This window comes from Gadus chalcogrammus, chromosome 22, assembly GCF_026213295.1.
Source record: "Gadus chalcogrammus isolate NIFS_2021 chromosome 22, NIFS_Gcha_1.0, whole genome shotgun sequence".
Classification (NCBI taxonomy): domain Eukaryota; kingdom Metazoa; phylum Chordata; class Actinopteri; order Gadiformes; family Gadidae; genus Gadus; species Gadus chalcogrammus.
Window position 1 is genome coordinate 17753615 of NC_079433.1, and position 10356 is coordinate 17763970.

At 50.3% G+C, this 10356-nt stretch overlaps 1 protein-coding gene across 2 annotated transcripts; it reads right to left on the reverse strand.

Annotated features, from left to right (window-relative positions):
- Window positions 1-4334: 4334 nt before the first annotated feature.
- Window positions 4335-6838, reverse strand: LOC130376103 (uncharacterized). Of its 2 annotated transcripts, XM_056583328.1 has the most exons (4): window positions 5656-6838; window positions 5233-5518; window positions 4772-5020; window positions 4335-4661 (listed from the first exon to the last, which is right to left on the reverse strand). In XM_056583328.1, exons 2-4 carry the CDS (start codon window positions 5456-5458, stop codon window positions 4486-4488), a joined length of 651 nt encoding a protein of 216 aa, XP_056439303.1. In that variant the 5' UTR covers window positions 5459-5518; window positions 5656-6838; the 3' UTR covers window positions 4335-4485. The 2 variants fall into 2 exon arrangements, with proteins under 2 accessions (XP_056439303.1, XP_056439302.1); XM_056583327.1 differs by having other exon boundaries at window positions 5233-6838.
- Between the last annotated feature and the right edge of the window lie 3518 nt (window positions 6839-10356).

A 10356-nucleotide genomic window follows, 5' to 3' on the forward strand; every position in this document is an offset into this window, starting at 1 on the left:
GTTCACGTTGGTGCTGCTATGCGACTTTCCTTGCTAGGCACCATGCCTATAGATCAGGTTGAATCTAGAATAATGTTCTCGTTCTTTTACTAGTTTGCTACTCTGACCGTTCTGTTTGATATTGTGGAAAGGGTGAATGATTCAGAGCATGATGCATTTTAAATGGCATCACTTTTGGTCAGTCTTTTCTTAAAACAATTGTACCTGAAAATAAACGTAGCTAAATTACAACCAATAACTTCAGTCATTGAGGGAAAAGATATGGATCCGATTTTTTTATTTACTTTTACAAATCAAGAGTAGGCCTGATTTGACTAATGGGCTTTGCATCCTTTCCTTCTGCCCTTGTAGTCCATTTCAAAGACATGCTGCCCACCAGCTTTCAAGTTACAGTGATGCCACTGGTGGCTTTGTATCAAATTTATTCACATAACTATCCCTCCCTACTATTTTGTAGTTCACCAAAACACCCTGAAACAACTTGAGTCTCACATTCTTATGCCACCATACACGAACAGTGCAAGCAGGCCAATGGCAACCAAGCGTGCGGTCCTTCCTCCCTCACTTTAAAAACTACCAGCCGCCACTGGTATACACATATAATAGAACTTTAGTGCTCATTTGAAAGTGGCCATGAATACAGCGTTAAAGACATGCTTGTAAGAGCCATTACCATGAATTGTGTTTATAACACCATGTGCCCAGTATTATGGCAAGTGTAAGACAGTGTATAGCAAGCACCTCAGCCAAGTCATTAGCCTGAGCACTGTATGTCAAATGCCCGTATAGCAGGGCTTAGCCACTTACAATAACCTTCTTATGAAAACATGTTTACTTACCTGAAACTCAGGAACTTCTCCACGTTCTTCAGCCAGTGCTCATCCAGCACTATTTCTGACAGTAACTGAAAGGCCTCAGAATCACTCTGGATCCACTCCTTCTCCCTGTCGGCCGATAAGGGGCCATGTTCACAGCAAGATAGGGCCCACTCATGCTCTCCTTGAACATGGTGGAGAAGTCCTGTCGACATATCCTACAGTAGAACAGAACTGCATCATTTCATATTGTTGTTGTTTTTTACATAATAAATAATACATATTTATTATTTTGTCATTATATAAATGCTAGTGAGAGTTTTTAAAATAAATATAAATTAAAATAACCATAATAATAATAATAAGTCAATTTATCAATAAAATCAAAATGTAAGAAATGGTCAGGAATTCAGATTTCCATTTTAAAATCACAAAGTGAAATCTTAAACAGAATTTCAACACAATACTTACACTGAACTGATTAGAGTTCTGTGCAGTCTTACAGCAATATCAGAAATGGTTGCATATCTCGGAAAGGGCCCCGATGGGCATCATGGCGGATGAACACATACTCCGCCGTCCGCAGGCTGGGCGGCACACAAGCCTTTCGGGAGGCCGTGCTGCGAGGTGGGCACCGGCGCGAAACCCCGGACCCTGTCCTGGAGCGAGGTCCGCTCCTGGGCCGCCGACCAGGGAGCTGTGGCGGTGGGGATGAAATCCCCAGGAACCCGTAGTGGCTGCCCGTAAACCAGCTCGGCTGACGAAGCCCGCAGGTCCTCCTTAGGGGCAGTCCGGAGGCCCAACATGACCCAGGGGAGCCTATTGACCCAACCGTCATCCGTAAGGCTGGCCCGGAGTGCAGCTTTCAAGGAGCAATGAAACCGCTCACACAACCCATTAGCCTGTGGGTGATAAGCGGTTGTTCGATGGAGCCGCACACCCAGGCCCCCGGCGACCGCATTCCACAGCTCGGAAGTGAAGTGAGGTCCCCTGTCAGAGGAGACATCAGAAGGGGGGCCAAACTGGGCGACCCAGGTGCCTATGAACCTCCGGGCCACGTCAGAGGTCGTAGTGGATGCCAGCGGGACAGCCTCCGGCCAGCGGGTGGTCCTGTCCACCATCGTCAGGAGGTAGCTGAACCCTTGAGAGGGCGGCAGGGGCCCCACCAGGTCCACACGCACGTGGTCGAACCGCCGCTCCGGCAGTGAAAAATGCGCCAGCGGAGCAGTCACATGCCGATGCACCTTGGCTCGCTGGCAAACCACGCAGGCCCGAGCCCAGTCCCGAATGTCCTTCCCGGCCACCAGCTGCTGCGATGTCCTCCGCCCAGGATGGGCAAGGCCGTGCACGGCATCGAAAACCTGACGCCTCCAACTACCGGCCACGACCGGCCTTGGCTGTCCAGTGGAGACGTCACACAGGAGCATGGCACCGACGTTGTCGTACTTGATGTCCTCCAAACGGAGTCCCGTGACAGCTGTCCTCAGAGCCTGGACCTCCGGGTCGGAGGCCTGATCACCTGCCATGCTGGTGTAGTCGATTCCCAGGTGGACAGCTCCTGCGATGGCCCGGGAGAGGCAATCAGCCACGTGATTGTCCTTATGGCGGATGTCCGTTGTGAACTCCGAGATGTAGGCCAGCTGGTGCTGCTGACGGGCAGACCACAGCTCCGAAACCTTCGCCATCGCGAACGTCAATGGCTTGTGGTCCACAAAAATTGAGAATGGCCGAGCCTCCAACAGGAAACGGAAATGCCTAATGGCGAGGTAATGGCCGAGGAACTCTCGATCAAAGGTGCTATATTTCCGTTCGTAGGGGCGGAGCTGCCGGCTGAAGAATGCCAGCAGCTGCCAGACGCCGTTCACCAACTGCTCATGCACGGCACCAACAGCATAGTCCGAAGCGTCGGTGGTCAGGGCAATCAGCCCCGCAGACAAAGGGTGCGCCAGCATAGTCGCCACGGCCAATGCCTTTTTAGTGTCCCCAAAGGCCGCCTCTCTCTCAGCGGTCCAGTCAATGATATGCTTTGCGGTCTTACCCTTGAGTGCCTCATGCAGGGGCCGCATGAGCCGGGCCGCACGGGGAACAAAAAGGTGATAAAAGTTCACCATCCCCAAAAACTCCTGCAGGGCTCGAACTGTGAGAGGGCGCTGGAAGTCCGCCACTGCAGCCACCTTCGAGGGCAGGGGAACAGCTCCCTCCTTGTTGATGCGGTGGCCCAGGAAGTCAATGGCGATCCGGCCAAATTGGCATTGCTGGCTGAGCCGCTCGAAGAGTGTTCACAGATGCTTCATGTGCTCTGCCGTGGAGGCGCTGGCGATCAGAATGTCATCCAGGTAAACAAACAGGAATGGCAGGTCCCGCAGCACGGTGTCCATCAGGCGCTGAAAGGCCTGGGCTGCGTTCTTCAGGCCGAACGGCATCCGTAAAAACTCGAATAGTCCAAACGGAGTGATCACCGCCGTCTTCGGGACGTCATGCGGCTGGACGGGCACCTGGTGATAGCCCCGAACGAGGTCCACCTTGGAGAAAACTACCGCACCGGCCAGGCGGGCAGAAAAGTCCTGGATGTGGGGAATCGGGTAGCGGTCGGTCGGGTACCGTAATGTCATTGAGCCGGCGGTAATCCCCATATGGACGCCACCCACCGCCAGGCTTCGAGACGATGTGGAGCGGGGAAGCCCAGGGGCTGTCCGACCACCGGACAATTCCAAGACGCTCCGGGGTGTCAAACTCAGACCTAGCAACGGCGAGCTTAGCAGAGTCGAGGCGCCGGGCCCTGGCGTAGACCGGCGGGCCAGTGGTCGCTATGTGATGCTCCACTCCGTGCTTGGTGGCGGCAGCTGAGAACGTGGTTTCCGTGAGCCCCAGGAATTCCGCGAGGACGGGGGAAAACACATCGGAGGGTGAGAGTGCGCCCGACAGCTTCGTCGTGCCCGAGCCACTGAGCTCACATGCCAGGGAGCTAAAAGTCTCAGCACTTATCAAGCGCCGGTTCATCACATCCACCAATAGGCCATTGGCGCAGAGGAAATCAGCGCCGAGGAGGGGTGTGGACACCTCTGCGGTGACAAAATCCCAGCCGAAACGCTGACCCCCGAAACATAAAGAAACAGTCCTAGTCCCAAAGGGCGGCCTCCAGGGCGGGGCCGTGGCCGCCCCCTATTCTGTCAATGCGTGACGCGGGCAGGACGCTCACCTGGGCCCCCGTGTCACACAGGAACCGTCTCCCAGAGCCTGTGTCTGTAATGAACAACAGACCCCCAGAACGGCCGACACTCATGGCATGCCGGCCCGTGCATTTCCCGATGCCACGAAACTGCACGGGGGGCGGCACCTCCTAGCTTTGGGTCCATACAGGGCGTGGAAATAACACAGGCCTGCAGACTGCTGTGGCTGTCGTCGTGTCGCCGCGGCCACAGCGATGGTGTCCGTCATCTCCAGGTCGACAGTGGTGTGAGCCAATACGGCCGTGCAGCGCTCGCGCCCGGCGGCGAAAAAACAATCCGCCTCCCTAGCCAGAGCCCGAAAGTCTGTGGTGTCGCTGTTGGCTAGAGCTGCCCTGACACGCACTGGCAGCTGCTGCATAAATAAGGCCCGAAATAAAAAACAAGGCCTATTATTCCCCAGGAGATTCAGCATATGATCCATGAGCTCCGATGGTTTGGAGTCAGCTCCGATGGTTTGGAGTCACGGACTCATGTATCCATGAGTCAAGGACCAATATCAGAATCGAAGTCAGGGAACTTACTGCATTGATTTTTTTTCCTCCTTTTTTTTTGGACCCATGCCAGATGTCAAGGGTGTGTCCAACACCAGAGTCCTTGAACCTGCCTTTTGTTGGATCTGCGTGGAAGGATGCAAACAGATATATGTTAGACGCAGGCTGAAACATTTTGACAATGATCAATCATGAAATACATAGAGCAATACTTCATCCGTAAAATTATACACACAAATATCTTTGCACTTCCTGAAGAGAGCCAAGATCTGTGAATGAGCATCAGTGCAAAACTCCTGTAGGCCAATCTCTTGGTGGAGAGTCTCAAAGGTCCGGATGAAGGCCTCCTCCATGATAACAGAATTATTCTGGGTCTCCCTCTTATCAATATTGACAATCGATATTATCTCTTCACTGTCGTTGTCCATCGTTGTGCATGTACAGTACTGTGCTGAAAACCCAGGACTATCCATACGGCCGTCACCTATTAAAGATGAAAAAACAAAACAAAAAAACATTGCAGATATTATAGAGAAAAGCCACAATCTCTCACTTATCAATGTCAAAGGTGAACATAGTATGAAATTACACATTACACAAAAAGTTAATAAATCAAATGTAGCTGAGCCACATTGTAATCAGCTGTGTGTAGGACTGTAGGAGGAATATTTGTAGGAGAGGAATTTGCAAACTTACCAAGGGCCACTACACTGTCCTTTGATTTCAGCCGGGTAATAATGGCTGACCTCTTGTCATCCCAGTAGTCCTCGATGGCGTCAACGCAGTAGGCGTCCTGGATTTTAAAGAATGTTGTTCGATGCACCATTCCCAAGTTCATGAATTTGAACAGCAGATCCACCTTCCCGTAGTTGTTCCCAGAGAGTAGGATGTTTGAGGACAATATGAAGTCACCTATATGCATCCCGTATTTTAGAGTGGGCTGGGAGTTCCACCTCCAGACACTGTGACCCTGATGACATATCTGAACAATGAAGAAAGAGCCACACAGCACAGAACAGTAGCTGTCATTAAATAGATAATAATCTACAAGCATGTGTATGCCCTCAAAGTGAAATATATGATCCTACAGTATGTCTTTATTGCTAACCAAGTACTCACCCATTCCACGACAGCTGATGCGCTCCTGGTGGTTATCACTCGGACCAGGTGAAATGGTCTCACTCAGTGCTCCACATTCAGCATCAGTTACTGGGTCCTTTGTGTTGCACTCGGGGATTGGTACAACGAGATACTGAGCCAATAATGAATTAGCTTTTTAACAGGATTAGCTCAACAATGTACCATTAGATCAAAGGAGTGATGGTGGCTGGACATGGACCCCTGTACACCTATCTAGATATTCCATTAAAAATCTGCCGTTTTCTGCTAGAATAGTCATTTACCACATTAACGCCGTCTAGACATTTTGGGTGATCAACATGACGTTGTCGAACAACCCCAGAAATCAATCTTATGTCACCCTTCCTATTTAACGTTTTGCATATGTTTAATTTGATTATTTTCATTGAAGGCTGCAGGTTACTTTTTTATGGTCAATTCCACAATAGGAACAGCTTTTCCGTGTAGGCCTACACCACTAAATTGTGGGCCGTAAATTTGACACCAAAATCAGATCAGATAATCAACGTCAGAAAACCTTTTCTTAAAAAAACATAAAATTGACCTGCGGAAGTGTATGAAGATCTGCATCTCATCTACTGCCACCCTCAACCTTACAATTAAATGTATCTATCATTTATCAATAATAATAGCTTTTCCAATCCGAATTACCCCAAAATAATTGTGCCGTAACTCGAGTCTCAGGTTCACCTATATATCAAAGTCTTGTAACGGGAAACATGTCTTATCCCTGAAACAACTGCATAATATTTTGTAGGTTAAATATGCCTTCATGATAGCCTGGTTCTACCAGACTCGTACTTCACTTCATTTCATTTCATTAACTCACTTGAAGGCGGGAGTCTGTTGAAGTTTAAAATGATTGGATCTGCCCAGTGCCACTCTGGATCTGCCATAACCAATCGCTAACGTTTGGTTGTGACGTATGTCATGCGCCGGGAATCACGCGCAGGTTGTACACAAACCAAACACCTTGCGCGTCTGCACGCGTCTGCAGGTTTTGTTCGTCGAATTTAATTTATCAGGGAAAAATTGCACATTGTAAATCAACTACCGACCTACAACAACAACTCAAACTGGCGTACGACTTTATCGTCATTGTTCTCAGACACGCCCTCTGTTCGCTGATTGGGGGCCGCTGTGGCGGCACCAGAAAACGATAGTTATGTTATTATAACTCTAGTTCTATGATTGTAGGCGTAGCCGTCTAGTTTCCCACCTGCTGTACCCTCCAAATGCTGAAAGAAAAGCATGGAGGATGAGCGACGGTATGCACCGTGCTATATACACGATACCGTGGGAAATGTGGGCGGTGCCCACGCTGATAGGTGCATAGTTTGAATTTTCAGCGGGACAAGCCCATGAATTTTCACGGGACAAGCCCATAAGGCGAAGCCTAGACGGCTACGCCTACAATCATAGAACTAGAGTTATAATAACATAACTATCGTTCTATTTAATGTAGGCTACGCCGCCTAGGCTTCGCCTTATGCGCTAAGGTGAAGCTGCGAGCGGAGCCCGATCGATGTACTCCTGCTGGACCCCAGTCAAAACGACCTAAGTCACCAGAACACATTAAGACTCAAAAAAGCCAAGGAAGTGTAAAACACAACAGCTTAATAAAAAACTAATTCCTCCTAGATCAAGCAAGGCAATGATCAAGGGAGAAAAAGTGAGCCTGTAAAGACTCCGGTTCTAATCCGTGCTTCATTGAACCCATGAAAAGGAAAAGAAAAACCAGAGCAACACGGTTTCCATTAGGTCCGCTACTACCGGGGGCGGAGCCACAGAATCCGGCTCTCCAATAAGGGGACTCTCTCGGCCGTTTTTAGGAGTAACCCCTGACTGCAGCCTGCAGATCGAGGAGGAGCTAAATGTGGGCGGGGTTAAACGTTTAACCCCGCCCACATTTAAGGAAAATTCCGCGCAGCATCATGGACTCAGACGGAAATACGTTCTCCCGCTTTCTGCAGAACTCAAGTGCCCCTGACTTCAGCCCGCAGATCGAAGAGGAGCTAAATCTGGGTGGGTCTAAACGTTTAACCCATGGTTTTACCCTCTCGGGCGCCATCTGGTGGCGGAGATCCGGCAGCACATTCTCAAACATCAATACAGCACAGCACAGCACACAGCACGATGACTTACTGTTCGTGTATAATGTACACGAACAGAGAGCGGCAACTTACCTCTAGGCAGAAAAGTATCATGGACTCAGACGGAAATACGTTCTCCCGCTTTCTGCAGAAAGCGGGAGAACGTATTTCCGTCTGAATCCATGATGCTGCGCGGAATTTTCCTTAAATGTGGGCGGGGTTAAACGTTTAACCCCGCCCACATTTAGCTCCTCCTCGATCTGCGGGCTGCAGTCAGGGGCACTTGGTTTTTAGGAGTAACCCCTGACTGCAGCCCGCAGATCGAGGAGGAGCTAAATGTGGGCGGGGTTAAACGTTTAACCCCGCCCACATTTAAGGACAATTCCGCGCAGTATCATACGTTCTCCCGCTTTCGAGCGGAGGAGCTAAATGTGGGCGGGCTTAAACGTTTAAGCCAGCCCACATTTAAGGAAAATTCCGCGCAGTATCATGGACCAGACGGAAATACGTTCTCCCGCTTCTGTCTTTGGTTTATTTGACTTAGCTAATATAATTGTGTACGAGTGTACGAAATAATATGTGTCTATACTAAAAAAGACATTTGAAATGACAAGTTAAAAGTAGGAATGTCTAAGTCTATCAAATGCATGAACCCTTTTCCATATTACCGGTAAGTCATTGTGCTGTGCTGTGCTGTATTGATGTTTGAGAATGTGCTGCCGGATCTCCGCCACCAGATGGCGCCCGAGAGGAAAAAACCATGGGTTAAACGTTTAGACCCGCCCACATTTAGCTCCTCCGCTCAAAAGCGGGAGAACGTATGATACTGCGCGGAATTGTCCTTAAATGTGGGCGGGGTTAAACGTTTAACCCCGCCCACATTTAGCTCCTCCTCGATCGAGTAACCCCTGACTGCAGCCCGCAGATCGAGGAGGAGCTAAATGTGGGCGGGGTTAAACGTTTAACCCCGCCCACATTTAAGGAAAATTCCGCGCAGCATCATGGACTCAGACGGAAATACGTTCTCCCGCTTTCTGCAGAACTCAAGTGCCCCTGACTTCAGCCCGCAGATCGAGGAGGAGCTAAATGTGGGTGGGTCTAAACGTTTAACCCATGGTTTTACCCTCTCGGGCGCCATCTGGTGGCGGAGATCCGGCAGCACATTCTCAAACATCAATACAGCACAGCACAGCACACAGCACGATGACTTACTGTTCGTGTATAATGTACACGAACAGAGAGCGGCAACTTACCTCTAGGCAGAAAGGCGCGCAGTATCATGGACTCAGACGGAAATACGTTCTCCCGCTTTCTGCAGAAAGCGGGAGAACGTATTTCCATGATGCTGCGCGGAATTTTCCTTAAATGTGGGCGGGGTTAAACGTTTAACCCCGCCCACATTTAGCTCCTCCTCGATCTGCGGGCTGCAGTCAGGGGCACTTGCTTCGATCTGCGGGCTGCAGTCAGGGGCACTTGGAGTTTAGAAGAAAAAACGGCGGGAGTGCCACACTGGCAAACAAAGCCACCTGACAATTGGCGAGCCAATAGAAAAACCTCCCTAGCCTGCTTTTCATTTGAAAAAAGGTGGGAGAGTGAGACTGGTAATCAAGTCCAACTCGCCAGCCGGCGAGAGGAAATCCAACCACGCCGCTTTAAAGAACATGTCTATATTCTTAAGCCGTAAAAGGGGTCCCGGGCTCTAGCACAGAGTTGCCGAGTGAGCCCCTGGACATGTCTAACATGTAAAAACGGACAAAGGGGCCGGGGGAAGACCAAGACGCAGCCGCGCAGATGTCTTCCACCGAAACGCCCTTGAGTAGAGCCGTTGAAGCGGCCACGCTCCGTGTGGAGTGAGCTTTAACGCCCAACGGTGAAGCCAAGCCCTGCCGAGAGTAGGCTAAGCAAACACCCTCACATACCCATTGAGAAAACCGCTGCTTAGAGAGAGCGCGGCCCCTGCTAGCGTCGCTATAACACACAAACAACTGTTGTGTGGAGTGGAACGTGGCGGTGCGATTCACGTAGGCTACATAGCCAACGCCCGAACCGGGCACAGGAGATGCAACTCCGCCTCCGCCTCATCAGAATGAGGCGGGGGGTGAAAAGCCTTAAGCACAATATCCCTCGACCGAAAATAACTATTAATGTTCTTCGGGAGGAACGCAGGATTAGGTCTGAGCAACGCGAAGGAGCTGTCCTCGTTTAGCAACAAGCAACTCGGGCTGACAGACGGAGCGGTTAGCTCACCGGCCCGCTTGGCAGAAACCAAGGCCAACAAGAGTGCCGTCTTAAATGACAAGGCATTCAAGGGAGCCTGAGAAAGAGGCTCAAAAGGATCCCTGGACAATCCGCGCAACACGGTGGGGAGATCCCAGCGTGGTGTAAGCACGCGTGAAACAGGCCTAACCCGTCTAGCCCCACGCAAGAATCTCTTGACCAGTGGATGGCTGAAGATCGGTCCACCATCACAGCCTGCATGGCCAGCCGAAACGGCTGCCGCATAGACCTTGATAGTGGAGATGGCCAAACCTTTTTCCAATAAGTTTTGCAGAAACGAAAGCACGCTTCCCACCTCGCATTGAGATGG

Excerpts from the sequence above, each read along its gene's own strand:
- LOC130376103 (XM_056583327.1), bottom strand. The coding sequence starts at position 5,590 with ATGCTTGTAGATTATTATCTATTTAATGACAGCTACTGTTCTGTGCTG. Across the intron at positions 5,021-5,232 it reads GGACAGTGTAGTGGCCCTTG|GTGACGGCCGTATGGATAGT; the intron begins GTAAGTTTGCAA and ends CATCTTTAATAG. Across the intron at positions 4,662-4,771 it reads CAGGAAGTGCAAAGATATTT|ATCCAACAAAAGGCAGGTTC; the intron begins GTGTGTATAATT and ends CCTTCCACGCAG.